This window comes from Periophthalmus magnuspinnatus, chromosome 10 (genome assembly GCF_009829125.3).
Source record: "Periophthalmus magnuspinnatus isolate fPerMag1 chromosome 10, fPerMag1.2.pri, whole genome shotgun sequence".
NCBI lineage: Eukaryota > Metazoa > Chordata > Actinopteri > Gobiiformes > Gobiidae > Periophthalmus > Periophthalmus magnuspinnatus.
Window position 1 is genome coordinate 31,650,224 of NC_047135.1, and position 20,267 is coordinate 31,670,490.

Sequence of the window (20,267 nt, forward strand, 5' to 3'; positions counted from 1 at the left end):
AAGTTTTCTTGTAGCCCTCAGATCTCTCTTCAAATAGGAACAAAGATTTGACTGAATGGTAGGTCCATGGCTCATTGCATCATCTCTCAGACCCTCCCATCTGCTTCATCTGTGACTGTCCAGAAATACTAATGGGCATATGTGGTGCCTGGATTTGGCTGATTACATAATTGGACATTTGAATAGCGTATCACAATGACCTATATTGAGTTTTATAAGCAGGCTGATGATGATGGGCAGGAATACGCACACTATAAATAAAATGAAGCACTGAGAGGGTGATACAACCGTGCAAGCAGCAAAGCACATAGTCCATAGTCCATTTCTGAATTGTCATGGACTTTTATAATGATTCCCATGAAAACACTTCTCTAGATGTAAATACATGTAACTAGTGTGGCTGTGATGTCACCGCGGAGGCCTGTGTGTATCGGTGCTGCAGTCAGTGGGTAATTAACTGAGCAGCAGAGCTAACGCACGGATCTGACTGAGCGTCTCCATGGCAACACAGTGGTCTGTGCACCCCTCCCCTCTCTGCTTCTCTCTACAGTACAGAACTGCTCCTCTCTATCCTCACCTACATGTTAATTTCTAACCACAGTCTGGTGAAACATTTTTGCCTCATCACTGACTATTTGACACGACTGAAGACACTGATTCATTGAGGAAGTGGGCTGTATCACACCTCCTGTCCACACACAGTACAAATATCTATAGTTTAAGCAGCCCTCGGCACAACTGTATCCATTTAAATGCGAATTACACAGGAAAAAATATGCTATTGTCATCACACCATTTGTGATAAAACATCTGGCATACTGTGATCATACAAATACAAAATTGATTATACAAATTGTGATTATACAAATTACAAAATTACCTTTTCAGAAATTGATATGGAATATTATACCAACTGAGAATAGTCCTTATTGAAACCTTAGATACACAGGTTAGAGTGTGAAATAATGTCACCATCTTATTCAGAGCTCAAAAACTCTAAAGGACTGCAATAACTTGTCAAATAATCATTACTCGACTACTAAAATAGTCCTTGTTGTGGCCCGACTTAATAGTATGAGCCAAATGCATTTTCTCAGGCTGTGGATAGTGTGAGGAAACATACACTGAAGAGAATCTGCAAAACTTTCAGAAATGTCAAACAAATAAATATTAATTCTTTCAATATGTTTTTTTCCCTGATTAACAGAAATAATCTACAACAGTGCTTCCCAAAGTATGGTCCCGCCCCCCGGTAGGCCATATGTCTCGTTAGTGGGCACAGAAAGCTGAGTGTTGCGCAAATAAAATTACACCAAAATTTTCCTATACTTTTTAATCATAAGGCAGATCTCAGCAATTCGCAAAAAAATATGTACTAGTTCCAAGTGGTTAGAGTAAAAGTTAGATGCATTATGAAATGGAAACATAATATTTTCTCTATTAACACAAGAGCTATGCATCAAAAAACAGAAAAGAAGCTATTGTGCGCTAGCTTTGTTTTAATAAGCGTGTTAGCGGAAAAAAAAACATGCAAGTTGTCATCACTGGAAATAAGAGGTGAGCTTTTGGCGAGAAATTATTATTTTCTGTTTATACTTTTTATTACTATACTGTTTTTGCCTGTCTGTGCTCTCTCTTAACCAATAATCTCACTCTAGCTCCTCCTTAGCTAAAGCGGACCTATAGAGATAGTGTCCTGTCAAGTTGGTAAGCCCATCAAAGCGAGCTGGTCGTAATTTGTTCAATATCTGACACTTTTATAACATAAGTATGGACTATCTTCAGTAGTTAAACCATTAACGTCAGATACACTTACACAGGAATAGGGCTAAATACTCGGGTTCGGAGGGACGGAGAACACGATCTAAACCTATTGCTTAATCTTAACCTTAAACATAACCTATAACCTTAGTATTCCCATAAAGCAGGGGTGTCAAATACATTTTCACCGAGGGCCACATTCTGAAAATGACTGCTGTCAAAGGGCCAGATGTAAAATAAATGTAACTACTTTTTAAAACTGTTAATTAACTGTTTCTGTATTCATTACTTGTTCAAGTTACAAATATGACATATGCATTTGCAAAGATGTAAAAATATGGCTGTGTAACTGTGTGTCTGCTGATAAAATGACATTTTAAGGCCATCATACCTTTTAATTTACCCTGTTGAGGGCCACATAAAATGATGCGGAGGGCCACATTTAGCCCACGGGCCTTGAGTTTGACACATGTGCCATAAATCTTTGCAGCAGTCATACACCTTTGAACGTTTAAACTAAATGTGCTGCTGTGAGCCTTGTGTCTACTCCTAAAATGTGACAGATAAAAACAGAATGAACTCAGTTTACTCACTGCATGAATACAGTTTCTCCCTAAACATAACAACATCAAAATAATTTGATTATTTTGAATTTGATAGCAGCAACAGGCCTGTGTCAACATTTAATTTTAAAAAGGAATAGGCTAATTGTCCATATTCATGCACTATAGAACAAGTTTTTCTTGTTTTTCACATGCTTCTGTATATTTAAGCAAAGCAGTGTCCACAAATAAAATGATATGAGATTTTCTGAATGACTAACCTATACCAACCTATATAATCTAATAATATAATCTTGATTGTTCATATAAATCAATTTATACAATGCCAATAAACAAATAAATAACACAAGACATGTAAAATCAAAGGTCTAGGTTTACACTGACAATACAGTATAAGTACTGAACTGCTGACATGATATGTACAAGTAGGCCATTGCCTGTTACAAGCTCCTCATAGATTACTGTACAAAGTATACGATGTTTGAGCTGTTCAGAAAAATGGAAGGAAGTTGGTGAACAAAATTATGAACTGTGAAATATTACTTCTACTTCTGCAAAAATAAGGCCTGGTGTACTTTCGGTACTTCTTTTCATACACATAAAGCATCATTACACGTTTCTTTTTCTTTATCTGACCAGTATAATAATTGTACAGTGTGAATAATACGGTTGCAACTAGCGATTATTTTAGTAGCCAAATTGTCAGCAATTATTTTTTCAAACAATTATTTCTATTGTAAATTTAGATTTTCAAAACACATGTTTAACCAAATAAAAGTCAAAATATGAAGACGAAGACTATAGAGCAGGGGCGTCAAACTCATTTTCACCGAGGGCCACATCAGCAAAATGGCCGCCATCAAGGGCCAGATGTAACTGTGCGGCAGTGTAAATGTCACTAAATGTAACCGAATGTCGACGTAGACTTTACCAACCCCGCCTCATAACACAAAAAACATACAGGTTTTTCTCCTCAAAGCACAAACTTGTATTCACCTTCACCTTTCTTCCTTCCAACAATTTTCTTCTTCATGAACATTTTGTGATGATTATTTGCAAATATTTCTCAGTTCCACTTGCTGGGAATATCTCATTAGTTTATTGTCAGTGCACACATTAAAGCAGCATAGACTTATTTTAAAATGACAGTCATGCCTTTTAATTTATCTTCTTGCAGGCCACATAAAATTACGTGGCGGGCCGCATTTGGTCCCCGGGCCTTGAGTTTGACACATGTGCTATAGAGGATATTTACATATATCTGTGACAATATCGAATTCTTAATATATTATGATTTTATTATTATTCACAGTTATAGTCAGATAAAATATTTGACATGCACTAATAATACTGAGGCAAGTCCAGGCCGTTCACTGCAGCAGTGTCTCTGAATACTCGGCTCTGTACCAGAAAGTGAAGACTTTGATTCTTATGTATGAAAACAGGAGCGGAGGAGGAGAAGAGCAGAGGAAGACAGCAGGGATATGAACAAAATGAACACACATACAGAAAAAACAGGGGCCAGACCAAATGGCTGAAGGGCTGCTTGGATAATGCATTAGAAAGAGATGGCTCTCAAAGTAGTTACATGGTACAAAATGCACTGCAGTGCCAAATGTAACCCACATTTGCTTGAGTTTGAAAGAAATCATATTGAGTGCTTGAACAAAAATGCTAAAAACATAATTAACCCTTTCCTTATCTAAAATTGTGGCAGGCAAGTCTGTATGTATGGGGTACATTTAAGCACTAACGTCCTGTGCAATAAAAATATAGACTATATTATATAGTAACCTACTCAAAAATAATCGAGTATTTGAAATGTCATTTCTCTTGCATTTAAATATTTCTTGGATGCAAGTATTGGCCATGTCTATTATGTTTACAGGGAAAAACAGGTCCATTTGTATCTCAAGTATTGGGAAGTTCCAAAAAGCACAGATTAACTGCCAGAATACAACATGGCTGACGCATGCGTGCAACTATATTGTCTAGTCTGTAGTTGTTATTTTCCCAAATCATAGCCATTACTCAGCATTTACACCAGGGACCTCCCTGCATACACTAAATAGTTTTCAATAAGCCTACCTTCTTTAAAGTGCTACCAAAATATCTGTTTATATGATGGAAAAATAGCAACAAATCAAGTCAAGGCGCATTTGAGAGCACCCACACACCCCCACAGAAATGAAGAGGAGTCAGGAGGCTTAGGGACTCTTCACAGAATCGATTGTGAGACAGGCATTTTTCTGCAGCATGTGGGCTGCTGCACTTAGCCCATAGCACAGCATTGCTAAAACAAGTCTGTAATACACAATGTTCACCAGGCTGTCACACAGCGGGGAGCAGTGCGTTTACCGTACAACGCGGAGTCTGGAACGCCACACACCCTATGATTGATGGGGGACTGATTCCCTCTATATAATATGTTTGTATATTTTAAAGAAAGAGCTTTGTGGCAAAGTCAGATCACTGTGCATTGTCTTTGCGACTTTCATTATAAAGCATTTTATCGATTGTGCATTTGAAAAAAAGGCTCCATAGCTGCCCAAGTATGTGACTGAAAGATCTATGCATGTGAATACTGCCAATGCGCCACAGGGTTTATGAGAGCTAAAAATGAGTTAGAGCCCTGGGTAACGATTTAGTAACAGCACTATGTGTGATTTTCATAGTGTAAAAATCCGATACCTTTAGACATCCCTAATTACTTCCCACCATGTATAGTTTTTAATTAAACAAAATTATTTAAATCTGAACTCTGAAATGTTAGTAGAAATAATAGAATATTGAGATCATCATCAAAAATTATTATAATTATTTTTATAAGAATAAAAATATATGGCAATAAAACATCCAGAATTCTATTATTAATGCAACATTCAATAAAGTTTTGAAGCTGCACTGTGGATATGCTTGTGCTGAATCAGAGGTCCAGTCTGCCCCACACATATCCAGGCCAGCCGCTTCTGTGATGCATGAAACAGTAACACAGTGGACTGCCTCCCTTTCTTCCTCTGAATGTAGTCCCTATTCAGGGACTAGGCTAGGAGCAGAATTGTAAATCTTCAAACTATATAAAAAACCTACACCTGATTTACAGTATCAAAACAACTATCACATGCTGATTGGCTGTGTCTGACCAACTGACTTACATTGATACTGGAGCCTTTCCCTAAAAGAGAAATCAAACCATCCCAGTGCCAAAAAAAAAACCTGCACACGCTTCTGTCTCATTTTGTTACACATTACTTTTCCATCATTGAGGTATAGTGCTCTACTTTACCTTAAACATGAACATTGGGCACCAAATACTGAAAAACGGGAGAGGACCATTTTAAAAACATCCTAGACTTAAAATTTTGACTTTGTTTGTTTTTTTGTTTGTTTTTTTTTACTATATTTAGTGCATAAAGAGGCCATACGGCTACTCCAGGGTTGCAATGACACTTATCTTTATTTACTAAACATCAGCCTGTCCAGGGACTACAGGTGGAAATTAGCATTTATGCTACAACCTGGCACCAAACATCTCTCCTTCTTTTTCTAAGGTCAATGTAATGTTGTGCACTGTCCCTGTTTCAAATAAAAGCATACCATACCATACCATACCATACCATACCATATCTCATGCATTTGATACAATCAGCAGCGATTTTTAATTGAACAGAAATGACAAATTAGCCGCAGAAACATATATTCTACAGTATCCACTCTTCTGGACAATTGAGCCATTTTCAAGTGTGCATTGTTAATTAATTTATCATTCCTTAGTTCTTTCTTTTTGCTTGTATATAGTAGAGGTGGGTAAATGAGAAGTACATAATTTATAAGTAAAAAAAAAGATATAAAAACATATAAGAACATGCTTTAGCACATTTCTTTTGGATTGACATATAATATTGACTGCATATTGTTATCAGGATATTCAGAAAAAAATCTCAAAATATATTCATTTTTGTCAACATCGCCCACCCCTAGTATATGGTCATAATTTCATGATTGGGCCAAACTATCTCAGTGTACGTTACAGGGTTTGCTTCAAGTACTGTCACCCCACCATCTTTCCCCAAGCAGCTGCAATTCACATAAACTCATTTCAATTTTACACCCAAAATCTAAATGCTTACTTAATACACTTCACACGAGGTAACTATTAAGGCTCAACCTTCATTAAGCTTTTAGAGCATATTAGCTAAATAGAATATTAAAAATGAACTACACCAGAATAACTAAATAATGTATCTATACACTAACTGTGAATTTGTAGACAATGCACCAGCACAGGTCACATCCTTGTTAAGACAGGCTTTGATAATCTCGCTCTGATGATAATATTCCAGGTATTAGATCGAGCTTTTCAACATCACAGCAGGGATCCAGCCCAAGACATTTGGACGTGAAGAACATTTAAATCCCACTCATTGAAACTCCACTGGTCGCCCAGAATGGCAAATCCAATCTGTGTTAGTCAAATCTCTTTACACAGATATAGGACCATAGACACAGATAACACTAGAGGCTTGTGAACACCTATGGCAGTATTAAACATTATTTTACCAAAACCACAACAAACTATCATGAATATGTTTTGGGCCAAATGTGGCTGATATAAAAAATCTGATTAATATTTAAAGCTAATCATAGGCACAGGGCTGGAGAAGGCACACAGACAGATTGGCGCCCGCGGGGTGAAGAGGAACCGGCAGCTTTCTGACTACTACTCCCTATAGACAGAGAATTCTACTTCTCCTCAGATTTAAATGCAAAAGCCCTTGTTTTAAAGAATGTTCTTATACTCCCAAATGGAATAAATAGTAATTAACCAAGCACAATCTGAATAAAAGCAGAACAATCGCAGCAGAGTATAGGTACCAGACTAAAAAAGCAATCGTTTTTGTCATGATTTATGAATCAAAATTGGCCTACACGATGAGTTCATGTACAAAGTCAGCTCAGGACTTCACAACTGCACATTACTACATTTCAAACTAAAACAAAGGTTAGTTCCATCAGTGTAGGTAATGGGGGAAGGGCAGCATCCACATTTCCCACCCAAGGATGAGCAATGGTGACTGAGAAGCCGAGGAGGGGAGGGGTTTGGGTGGGCGTGTTTTTTCCCTCATCTCGGTCCATGCCTGGCTGTAGCCTGTTCACAGGAAGCCCAGAATGTAGCACCAGAGCTCATTCACATGTCGCTTTGGATAGACGCATGGACAGAAGCGTGTCCGTCGTGTCACAGCCTCTTCTTCTGTTCGCTCACAGACAGAAAACCACCAACTGCCTCTTCTTACATAACCCCCACCCCATAGGCTCACTCAGCTGACTGATTTGTCTTTTATTCAGCGCAGAAAAATTTGAGTATAATGACCACAACATTATATACTTCTGAATAAATCCAAGTCAAATATTTATATATCTGTCAGAGGATGAAAGTGTCAGAATTTTAGCATATGCAGTGATTAGATCAGATAATACAGGAGGGTAAGGATATGGAGGGTATATTTCTATGTCTGATAACACAAATGATATTGATGCACTGGTTAGAACTTGCAGTGGGAGGATAAACCAGGTACACTGATAGCTGTTGAAATACTGACTTACATAATCGCATCTGCTCTGAACTCACAAATGTGTGAACAAATAAGCTTGATTGGCTGATCATTTTTGCGCAAATGTCAATCTCATTGCCTCCTTGAAGCAAAAGCCTCTTCATGGCTGTAGTAGAGGTAATCTGCTAATATCAGTTGTGCTGCGCTGCATATGTAAGGGGTCTTTTCCACTCACCAATGCATTCTAGCCTCCATTTTACTTCCATGCCTGTTTCAATGCTGGTCTGCTACTTTTAACACAGTCAAGCATTAAATAAAATAAGCTTCACTCCTTTTCCCTTCCTCTTTCATTAGCGCAAATGCAAGCCCACATAGATACACACTCGTGCACATGCCCATTTCTTGAATCTCATACTCAGTAAGTGCCCCTTCCCCCACCCTGCTGTCTCTAACGGTTACATCTCTGTTCCTTACTTAATTTTAACAAGTGATATTTTAGAAATACGTAAATAAAAATAAGTATATTCCATGTTTGCAGTAGAGGCAAAAGGGTAAGGCTTGTTGCATACACACTGAGTAGTCTGTGTCAGAGGGTGCATAATACTTCCCCATTAAAAAAAGAATCACCATGGTATAATCTAGTAAGGCTTGGTAAAACATACAGTCATCGACATAAATGTCTCTGCATTTCATAATTACAGCAGTAGGTCCTCCGTAATAAAAACACATACAACATAGATTTCTGGCTTCAGAGAGCTCATGATGTCATACTGCTTATTTGTCTGTACTTAATTGCTGCCTGAATGAAAATGCAGCAGTTTGGCCTACAGTAGTACATGAGCGTGAGGCTTTGACGACACAAGGTGTGTTAAATCTGTAGGCATTAGTCATCTACATCCAATCCACACCTGAAGATAATGTGTGCATTTAGACTGGCTCAGTCCTATTCTGTTCTCGCTCTGCTGCTGCATCAGTAGAAGGGGACTACAAATGGGATACATAGGGCTCCAGACGAATACTAAATAAGAATTCTCTCCCATGGTCGACAGCCCAAGCAGCTGATGCATAATGGTGTGTGTTCTACAGCACTTCATCAGATAGCCCCCTCCCTAACAGCCCATAGAGAATGAGAAAAAGGAGTTACCTGGTCGTACCACTCCCGGTTGGTGCAAGTGCACTCGGGCCACCATCCTCCTTGCCCACTAGAGTTGTTGCCATTTACTTTAGGGGCACCTTTGGACTGGCCCTTTGGATTGGGGCCTCCTGGGCCCCCGCCAGACATGATCTTGCCTTTACTTCTACCCAAAGTGCCCCCTCCTCCTCCCATGCCCCCACCTCCCCCTGAGGCCGGAGGTGGTAAGGTCTGGCCTCCGCCGTAGCCAGGTGGGTATCCATAGGGTTCGGCCTGCCAGTCTCCACCATAGGCCGGGGCATCCATCCTCCGCAGGGCAGCCATTCGGGTTACTTCATAGCATTCTGGGCACTTGCAGCAGTGGTGGTGTTTGTGCATGCTGGCTATGCTGGCTGCGTTGACGCTGAGCGGCGTGGCACTCTGTCGCTGCTGCTCCTCAGATTTGAAGCCGCCTTGTGATCAGCTCACACAGCACTAATGCCCGCAGAAATAACACTAATCACAGCAATGTCTTCAGATTCTCTATTTTGGCAAATCCTCTGCGTCTTCACTTTATTCCTCTCTGATGTTGAAAAAGGAAAAATCAAGATGGATGTGAAGCAGCAACAGGGAAACAAAAATACAAAATGGGCACGTAGTCTTTGTCCTCTTGACGTAGAAGATCAAAGAAAATATTCAAAATACTGTATACGACCACACAATCAGAGACCAGCCCCGATGATAAAAATTTCCTCTTGCTTCTCTTGGTTCACAGTGATACGCATATAAATGTATATATAGTTATATATATGTGCATACATATATATATTCTGGCGTTTATATATCATATATATATTTACACACACAATTACATATATAAAAATATTAATATTAACAGACAAGCACAAATACTGATATGTACAGAGATAAATGTATATATAGATATATAAATATCTTTAGTCGTGTGTACAAATATATATATATATATAGAGAGAGATATATATAAACAAAATGTATAAATAAATGAAATCCGCAGATGAAAATCTTCCCTTAATTGTTCCAGTTCAAAGGCTCACGTTTTTCCTCCTGCGTGGATGTCTGCCTCTTGTCTCAGCTGCACAGAGGAGCTGAGCACTGGATCGCGTCGCAGCCGCTCGCCCTAGATGTGGATTATTCAGAGAGATGCGCGCGAGCAAGAGGCAGAGAGGCAGGAGGGGAGGGGGGGCATAAGTAGCAGCATCCCTCCAGCACCTCGCCCAGCCAATCAGAGAGCAGCGCCGCCATCAGCAGCCGCACCAACAGTACTGAGCGCTGCACTAGCTGCTCTTAAAGGGGCCACGCCACCTCCATAGCCTGCTGCCTAGTACTTCTCCACACAGAAACCTGCAAAATACATTCATAATACTATTCTGCAAGTGCATAATAAGAGCATGATGGACCTTTAATGTGAAAAATACAAAACTGAAAAAAAGCTAATGTTTGCTATCCAAGGAAGTATCTTATCTGCAACTGGCTCCCCATTATCAGTTAAGAGCTAAATAAAGGCAAATAATGGGGGTACATAAAAAGAATAGTCAAATGAAGCTCCATTAACTAAGCCTGAAAGAATAACTGCCAAGCCTAAAATATCATGGACAGTGTGAATCACATAAGTGGAGCTGCATTGAAGAAGCCTATGGAAATATTTTTTCTGCTCACAATGATGACATCAACACGTGTATAAAACCAACACGATTACACGCTTGGGCTTTAGAGTGGGTGGAGGAAGAGTGAAAGAGAGAGAGGCAAAGCACTATATGGCTTTCATGTTTTTGTGGCAGTGATATTTTGAACACAGGGCTGTCTGATTATTATGTATACTGTTCAGTTTATAGGCTGGTCATCTTGATGCAAAATTTCCTGACACAGATATTAATTTAATTAACATTTAATTTAATTTAGTATTGCTATTAAAGCAATAAATATGCATTATTAAGGAAATGTAACAGCAGTGCAACTTGGTGTGTCTGGATTTAAAAATATGTATTTGAGCAGTATTCTTAAAGGAACAAAGTAGTTTAATAATGTGTAAACTGTGAAAGTATAATGATGATTTTATGCACAGAATAGTGCAGGAATAATGAGGCATTTTATATTTCCTGAGAGAAGAAACAGAATACCTAAAGTTACACTAGGTATATGATGCAGCCACAAATAAATCTGAAGCCAAGCAGTAAAGCATGGAGGAGGAGCTTCTAGGCAGTGACTTGAAAAGATGAGCATATTGATCACAGCACACATGACCAAGCACATGTTACAACCATCCTTCAGAATATCCACACATGCACACACACAGTGCTATCAAGAATTATTTGTACAGTTGTTCTGAATTATACCATGGTATTCATTTTAGAAAGTAGCACATTTGTACTGAAGCAAGCATCAAGTACCAATATTAAACATTTTCAGTGTAGTCAAAACATTTTAAGTTGGACAGTAATTATCAAACTATTTCTTGACACACTGAAATGCAACGTATTGCACCTCTATCAGATCCCACTGTATATTTGTGGTTTCAGTAAATGGTCACATTTTTCTATAGCGCTTTTCTACCTTCAAGGCACTCAAAGCGCTTTACAACAAGGAACCACTCACCCATTCACACACACATTCACACACCAGTGTACGCAGACACTGAGGGCAAGGTGGGTTAAGTGTCTTGCCCAAGGACACAACAACAGCATTCATCTGTGTGAGTTAGAATCGCACCGCCAACCTATGGATCAGTGGATCTGACCGCTCAACCAATGATGTTTATGTCGAGAGCGGGATTTGAACACTCTACCAACTGAGCTACTGTCGCCCCATGTTGCCTCAGTAGACAATAGCTCGTTCATCATCCATATAAATATATATAAATGCAGTGGTCTGCATCTTTAAATTGAAAAAGTGTATTAAATCCTCATCATAAGAGATACGAAAGCACCTTACTCTAGACGTTACATAGTGACGAATCAAACCTGACTTTAAAGGATAAAGGATGTTTTGATTTTAGTAAAACCTAAATGAGTTCTTTGTATAAAGCACACACATTCATCATGCTGAGGTCATAACAGCCCACCTGGACAACCTGTCACTAACCAAGCACTGCAGCCCCCATGCACAGCACACAACATGAATTGCGCTTTTCAGTCATTTCTAGGCATTTCTCTGAGAGTATATGTCTGCTGTGTTTGTCACCTGACCGGATGTAGAACCATATAAGGATAGTCGGTAGTGAGGCAGCCTTAAAGTGGCAGTATCAACACACACAGTAGCCTTAACTAAGATAAGGATGAAACGACACTCAATCGCTGCACTATTTCCTGCACACTGAAACTGCTTACTGAAATATATGCAGCTTTAACCATTGTTGCATGCCTACTATGCAAGGCATGGCAATTTAAAATTATATAAATAAACTATTACAAAATATCTATCTAAATAACAAGGAGTTACATATGTAGAAAACATAGCTACAAGGCTAGGGTTCCTATTAATAGGCCTTAGTGGCAGTGAACATCTGCGTCACACACCAAACACACTACCTCCAACCGATGGAATAATGAGAGGGAAGCATGGGAACCAAAGAGAGATGTTGGCTCCATGGTCCAGTGGTGACTTTATTCTAATGGCCTGTGTGTTTGCTGGTGCCAGTGTTTGATAATGATAAACATCTGGGATATGGATGTTGTTTGGAAAGAAAAAGCATCTAAATGCCTGGTGTAGGCATGACTAGAATCAGCATTACTGAAGCATGGTGCTGAACAGAAGGGGAGTAAAAATAGAGAGAAGAAAATAGAGAATGAGCGAGCACCGTGTGCTTGTGTCTGTGGTGTATGGGAATGCAAAATAAACAGTGTAATTACCAATCACCTTGCTACAAAGAGTATGCACAGTATACTTAATTACCAAGTGTGGATTGTCACAAACGGCTTGATGAATTTATCAGTGAAAGGATTAAAAAACATAAATTAAAAGAGGAATGAAAAGGACAGGATAAAAAAGCGAAAAGGGAGCCCAAAGAGAGAGAGATAGTCTGTAGGGATGCAGGCGGGGGAGGAATGTGTTTCCATGGTAACCTGCAGGAAGGCTGAGCTGTGTGTGTCCGCTCGAGCTCTGCACTGCACCGGCCCTCGCCTCTCTGTAGCCTCCCCCACTGTATGCTCCACTCCACACCCCCACTCTCCTCCTCGTCATAATGCCAGCTTCCTTCAAGTGAAAGAGACACACAAACCAGCAACGTGCTATCTTCCCATGTAGCCTCACCATTTTCTCACACTCTCATTATCATAGAGTTTTATGTCTCCTTTTGAGCCCCTCCCAAACCCCTCTTCAGTAGCAGGGGATCTTGTGTGAAAAGCCAACGCCTGCAGGCAAAGGGCTGCCATGTGTCGGCAGTGTGAAAATGGATGTCAGAGCATGGCCTTCAACAATACAGTTATGTCCAAACATGGGGCACACCTTGTTGCTTCTGTAGCAGTATTTTCAATCAAAGTATTTCACTCTAATGCAATGACACAGAGAAAATAACATACATATGAAATTATAAAGTCAAGACCTAAAATGCCATCTAGAATTTCACTGTACCAAAAGCCTTTAGTGCTGGTTAATGTTCAGAGTAGGATATTGAAGTCTTTAGACAAGCAATGCATCTTCCAAGCCTGTGGTAGGCAGTAATGAGCTGCTTGTGAGCAATTAAAGTAGTAGTGATAATGAAGTTAGAGGTTTTTCTCACATTCACAGACATTTTCATCTACCTCTTTTAATGATATTCTTACTCTGTGATCTTGGGGCCACCATTTCAGTTGACAACAAATCAATAATCAGCCCATCTCTGTATACAATGCAGGCCTGTCGACAGAAATTTGGGAGCCCGGGGCAGGAAGGCTCACACGGCCCCCCCCTCTAGTATAAATAGGCAGAAGCTGTGATTCTGGGCCCCTTAGATCCTGGGATCCATGATAACAGCTCCTTTTGTCTTGTCTTTGTCTTCCCCGCCAACTCTCCCTGCCCTGCTTTCCCCTCCTCACTTTGCTTTTGTTCAGTGTGATCTCTTTTCATAATTTCAGGTTAATTTAATAATTTAATAATTTCAGGTTAAACAACTTTATAACATTAAGGTTCTATATGAAAAGAATGGGAGTCAAAATAGATCCCTGAATATAGTACTTAATCATGACTATGGGCCTCCTGGGGTAAGTATTTATGCTAGAACATAAAACAGCAAAGCAAATATTTGATTTAGAGGATAATGTAGGGAAAATAATTTCAATGGTATATTATTTATAAATATAGAAAAAAAGAGATCTGTGTTATCGTTATAATTTTTTTTAAACCAAAGAGTGCAATACCTCTGGTATGTCCACTGTAGACAGCGTCACAAGGCCAGACACTCGCTCCACTTTGTGAGGACTCCTCCTGCTGGTCACTCGCACCACAGACACACCCTCCTCTTCCTCTACCCCTTCCTGTGGAGTACACACAAACTAGGGTCATCCTTAGATAGAAAGGCCTGATAACACTCTGCCTGTGCGTCTTGAGTTTGAGTCCCATCCCTCACCTTTTTTAATGGTGTGTTAAAATCTCCAGGCCCAAAAAGCAAACACATAACAGTCCATTACCTTGGTAAAACCACAACAGCCCTTGTTTGCAGTGATAACAAAATGTCAAGAATACAAAATTTGTTCAGAGGGAAGAGATAAGGAAAAACGTATCAAAGAAGATCGGGAAAATCAGGAAGTGATCAAATATATTGTTCCTCATTACAAAAGATACTCTAAGAACGTCACACTGCAGGACAAACTACAGAACATAGTGCTGTCTTCTGCTCAGCTGACCATGCCTGAGATGCACTTAGGACACAGACACTTGACTGACAGCAGAGGGCAGCCTTTAGAGGAGGCTGTGGCAAACTTACTGAAAAAAATGCAACAAAATCAAACCATGAGAGTGTTCAGCACTTATGCCGTATACATTATAATAGGAATATTAAATTTAATGTTTGCAGCAGTTCCCTATGTACATACATGCAGATGAGAAGAATACTTTTGAGCACATTTACCAACAAAACGCATATTCAGTTGGACTGAGCAATATGCCAGAAATATATATTTTTTTAATGAATTTGAACAATCACAATTTCTGATTATGTTTTATTAAGTTTTTTGAAAAAGAGATAGAAATGGCTAAATGTATTTCCTGAATATAAACTATGCATACTTTTAATCATTGGCATTTTGCAGTCTGAACAAAATCCTTTTGTGAGGACTGGTTGTGGATATCACGATTAAAAAGACTCAAGCTGATGTTAAGAAATTATTGAATCTCAAGCTTGATTAACATTCGATTAATTGCACAGCCCTCTGTCAAAGAGGTTATTTTTGGTGCTTTGTAGGTTAGTTGTTTATGGATTTGTTTAGATGCCAGAGCAAACTCTTTAATTTGTGGTCAGTGCATTATCATTTATTCCTGAACTTGAAGATTGTCTTTGTGATGGCCTTCAGTATTTCCATAAGCCTAAGGCATAGTGAGTGGATCCTTCATCGTTACTTGCCCTCATACAAGAGCCTGATTAATCTGTGTTTTCAATTGGAGCTGCTACCTTTCAACTGTTACTTTGCACCAAATCAGGGAATGTGCAGACTCATTTGTTTCCCTCCCATCCTCCACGAAGATGACAGCATGGCCAGAATACTGATGAGCACAACGCTGGGTGTCCGTTAAGCACCTCTCCATCTGTCCTTAGTGCAGCTGGAAACCAGATGGGCAGAGTAGAGCACAGAAATGTTGTCGCTGTAGAAGTCACTGTAGAAGTTTATATTTGACCCTGTTCAAAAAGCCAGACATAATCCAGTCCAAACTTAGGACATGGGTGTTTAAAATGCCCTTCCATTAGGTGATTGGGTGTAGTGAGGGTCGGTACAGCATGCATTATAAGATTAAAGTAGTCCATCACCTTTAAATTGTAGATCAAAACATTTCCAACAAAGAATTGTCCATCTTGTAGTTCTACTGGACTTAAATGCAGGAATTTTCACTACTCAGAAAATATAATATTTTGGTTTAAATTGTCAATTGCTTTGTCAACTATCCTGATTATATGTCATTTCATGTTGACTTAATTTCCTGCATTTCCAAGGTTCCAGGGACATCATTCAAGTTATTGTTCCTGGATAATCTTCTCAGTGTAGTTTGCACAGTGACAAAAACGACTGCCAAACGTTCAGATGCTTCCATGTGGTTCTATAGTTCATAGTTTTCATGTAAAACCAATGCTTAGATCAGCATGTCAGCATGGTTCTATGAACCAACATAAATGACAGCAGAAATCAAATGCTAATGTTGGAATATAGCATGAAATTTGTGTAAAAATCAGATGTAGTGTAAAACCCCAAAGCAATGTTCCCTAAAACAAACCAAATACCTCTTATGTTTTGAGTTTTCTAACAAATCGAATAAATCCAAAATCTAATTTTGAAATTAGATTCACAGAAACAATTGGAGTCACATTTTGCCACTGGTTGAAGTGCTCTAGTTACTATGTACAGTATAACAAATGTTATGCACCCAGTGAGTCCAATATGAAGCAATAAAAGCACCAAAGAAGTCATCAGTTAGGATTCATAACATTTCATCATAACATTTCAGCCTTAATAAGGGTGACTCTAATTAAAATTATTAAACAAACACCAATAGTTACAGTGGAGGACAATGTAGGGACTAAAACCTTGAAACCTTATCACATTCTATTTTGCTGTATCACCTTTTATCATGTAAATATTTACCACATTTGTACTTAACTTATAATATTAAAGGAGAATTACCTCCCACGCATGCTGCTGGTTCGCCTCTTTCACAACAGTTTGTTCTGCATTCAGCTGCAAGGTCACCTCGTAACACTCCTGAATATCTGCGAGAACAGAAACAACAATGTTACTTACATCAATGCAACAATGTATAAATGTTGGTAGTGATCAAGTTATTTTTCTTTTTTTCTTTTACTGCTAAAGTATATCAGGAGCGACTTCTCCCACGGGGGAAGAAGAGGAGGTGGAGGTTGTCTGTACATCCAAGGCATGTCCCACATTTGAAAACTTAACTTGCCAAGAAGATCCTTTTGAGAAGAGAACTTTAATATGTTACATGTTCTGCCCTTGTTTTTTAATTCCTGTGTTTAGAAAGGAGCATTTAAATGAAAGACCATTAAAAGTTGCAATTTGACTATGATGATTTATTGTGCATTTATTGTGCACATTTTAAGTGACAAAGTTAGTATAGAAGCATCATAGCTGTTTTTTCATGCATTTGAAGACAACATAACAAAGACACTTGGTTACCACACACTGACATGTGAAGACTGCTAGAGTCAGTTCTAGGTGTGATGTCAACATTAGCACATACCTGTTACATTTTAAACACTGACAGCAGATTTCTTCATTGCTGTGTGTTATTAGACAACCAGCAATAAGAGACAGTATGTCCCAACACGACACAGCGAGAACAAAAGTGTAAGAATGGAGCATTTGACTCATCCTGGATCTGAATGTGGAGGAGTGAAGCTGTGTGTGGGAAGACGAGTTGGTTGCCCAGCTGACTAAAGAGCAAGCTCACTTATACAAACTCTTATGTGCATGTTATCTATGAGGCTACCTGTCTGATCATCTGACAGACTGTTTTAGCATTTTGGTTAAGAGAACACATAGTTTTATCCATCAGGGAACCCTCATTGTGTGCTGGAGCATTCACACTTGCACACAGACCATATCAAATTGTGACTAAACTAGTATAGGACTGCATCAGGCTTAAACTGGGCTGAAACAGGACAAAACCAGTAACACACCCTAAATCACATGACTCATTTTGAAAATAAGACATAACGTACAAAATGCATTCATTAGGTATTCAAACTGCTACTGCAGGAATTAGGGTGACACATCCAAAGAATATGCACCCCCTGGATGACTGAGGGATTACACAGATTCTCAGAATGGTTATAAACGCAGCTAACACAAAGGTATGAAAAAGGCCAAACCAGTGACCAAATAAAGCTGTGATCATGTGTCTTCCTGTATAGGTCCCCCAGTGTGGGCCAAAGCCTGTAAGTCAGAACAAAAGGGTGGATGCCCTGTTTTAGAGAAGCTTTGTTCGTGACTGTCCAACCATGTGCACATCCAATCAAGTGGCCCGAACGCGAACGTCCCACACTGCATCCAATGATCCTTTACTATCTGCAATGCATCAAGGTTAGTCATATTTCATGAGTTTCTGCAGTGTGAAACTAAACCTTTGTAGAAAAAGTGCATTTTTGGTCAACGTGTACATACAGCCTTGTAAAAGCAGGGTTTGGGCTTTCCCTTCTGCAAGTCCAGACCCACAGTCCAAAACCAAATAGAGTTTATTTTCCCAGGCTGACCATGATTGAACATTCTTTGAAAGGAATGCATGGAATCCTGATTTGGAGACCTAATCCACCATTAGTCTATTTTACGATGTATGAATGTACAGTAGTGTGTGTCCATAATTGGTGGTGGTCAGAGGGGCCGATAGTGCAGATTGGCAGCCTTTATTCTGTCACTTTATCCAAGGGCAGCTGTGGCTACCAGAAGCAGGTAACCATCACCAGGTGCAAAATGAATGAGTTATGCACAGTAAACAATATCTGAGCAACCACAAAATGCTTGACAACAAACAAGAAAATTAAAAGACTACTGTACTAATTATGTTGTACTCTACAGTATACTAGCAATAAGTAAACCTACATCCCAAAGGCCTGTGTTCATTATTATGATCACAACCATCTGTTCATTTCAAGTGCCCTTAATAAGCATGAGAGAACAAGCACCACAACCTAAGCAGTAGCATTGTGAAACCTCATGAACAAACGACAATGTCCACTTATGTCCATGAAAATTAATATTATGTATATACCATCACACATTATATGTATCAGTGTATTATGTTCATACATTGTATATTCAATACAATTAATTGTATACATGTAAACTATTATTATTAGGACTGAAAATGAAACTAAAAATGAGTGTGAAGCTGGGCAGCCCCTCCTTCAGATTCCCAGCAGAGTCAGCAGTGGGTCAGCAGGAGTAAGAGCAGAGCCACAGGCATGCTCCACAACATGATGTGATAATTAGAGGGACCACTCAAGCATCGGGTAAACTCAAGAAATATGTTTCATGTCCTAAAACAGAAACTGAGGTCAGAATCTAAATTTAGGCTTTTGTTTGGAAAAGCTTATTAGACTATAACAAAAGCAATATGCTTATATTTTTATTCAACTCTAATAATGTATGTAGAGGAACTAAAAACTTAAAAAGCTGTTTCATGTGTGCTTATGTGTTTCATGTGGTTTTCCTTACAATAAAAGCACGCCACTGGCCTGGCTGTATACAGCAAACCTTTGTGGGACCTGCTGAAAGGCCTCTTTCACAACACTAATTGGGAAATATTTAGACTGAGTTTGCCTCCCATTCAAACTAATATAACATGACCTTGCTGGCATTACTAACGCAGCCAAGAATCACAAGAAACCTGAAGGTTTGGGCAAAACCCACAGACCACAATGGGGTGTAAACTGGTAATAACTTCAAGGGTCCATTATCAAAAATGTAGCAGCTTTCTTACCTAGAAGTGCTTTAAAAAGTTGGCTGCCCAAAACAGCAGACACTTTGGCCACGCTGGTCTTCAGCAGCTGCTCCCCTGGGTCAGTCAGGTTGGCCTGGTACTGTGTGAGCAGACCCACAGCCCTGTCTGTGTCTGTCACACAACAAACACATGATATCAACTTATGGGAAAAGCCAAGGCACACTCCGTAAAACAGCTTCGAAATACACATGGGCTAGTTTATGATGACCACTGGACATTACCTGTAAAAGTCTATGAATGGGACGTCCTGCGTGTCTATGAGGTCTATGATCATAACAAACACAGGACACGTGAGCACTGATGAGAGTCAAGCTAACGGTACTTACCATACTTATGAACCATGCTGCAGGAGTCAACTTCAGAAAATCAGTCTTTTACAGGGACGAGGACGAACTCTAAATATCACACAGAGCCTGAACAAAGCGAGGTCAAACAGCCGAGTTTAGAAAATTGCCCCAAAGTTCAAATGTGAGACGAGACAGAACAGTTCAAGAGCAATAAGTTTGTGAAAGGCTGAGCGCGAGTGCGTGTGACTCCCCTCCCTTTACACATGCCTCGCCTTCACAAACAACACAGCCCTTATAAATGACACTACAGAGG

The 20,267-nt window shown here is 39.3% G+C and overlaps 2 protein-coding genes across 7 annotated transcripts in view; both read right to left on the reverse strand.

Moving 5' to 3' along the window:
* Positions 1–9,820, reverse strand: part of dlg3 (discs, large homolog 3 (Drosophila)) — a 39,740-nt gene extending 29,920 nt beyond the window's left edge. The window contains exon 1 of one of the 3 annotated variants that reach the window (XM_055224564.1): positions 9,021–9,820. In XM_055224564.1, the coding sequence (XP_055080539.1) occupies positions 9,021–9,386 (366 nt within the window). In that variant the 5' untranslated portion in view covers positions 9,387–9,820. The remainder of the gene's footprint in view (positions 1–9,020) is intronic. The other 2 variants (XM_033973831.2, XM_055224565.1) reach the window with 2 other exon arrangements.
* A 3,297-nt stretch (positions 9,821–13,117) lies between these two features.
* LOC129456552 (disks large homolog 1-like) lies at positions 13,118–20,169 on the reverse strand. 4 transcript variants are annotated; one of them, XM_055224568.1, is made up of 6 exons: positions 19,994–20,169; positions 19,647–19,778; positions 16,832–16,917; positions 14,360–14,476; positions 13,288–13,389; positions 13,198–13,217 (listed from the first exon to the last, which is right to left on the reverse strand). In XM_055224568.1, exons 1-5 carry the CDS (start codon positions 20,007–20,009, stop codon positions 13,306–13,308), a joined length of 435 nt encoding a protein of 144 aa, XP_055080543.1. In that variant the 5' UTR covers positions 20,010–20,169; the 3' UTR covers positions 13,198–13,217; positions 13,288–13,305. The 4 variants fall into 4 exon arrangements, with proteins under 4 accessions (XP_055080541.1, XP_055080542.1, XP_055080543.1 ...); XM_055224566.1 differs by having other exon boundaries at positions 13,118–13,375; XM_055224567.1 differs by having other exon boundaries at positions 13,118–13,389.
* Between the last annotated feature and the right edge of the window lie 98 nt (positions 20,170–20,267).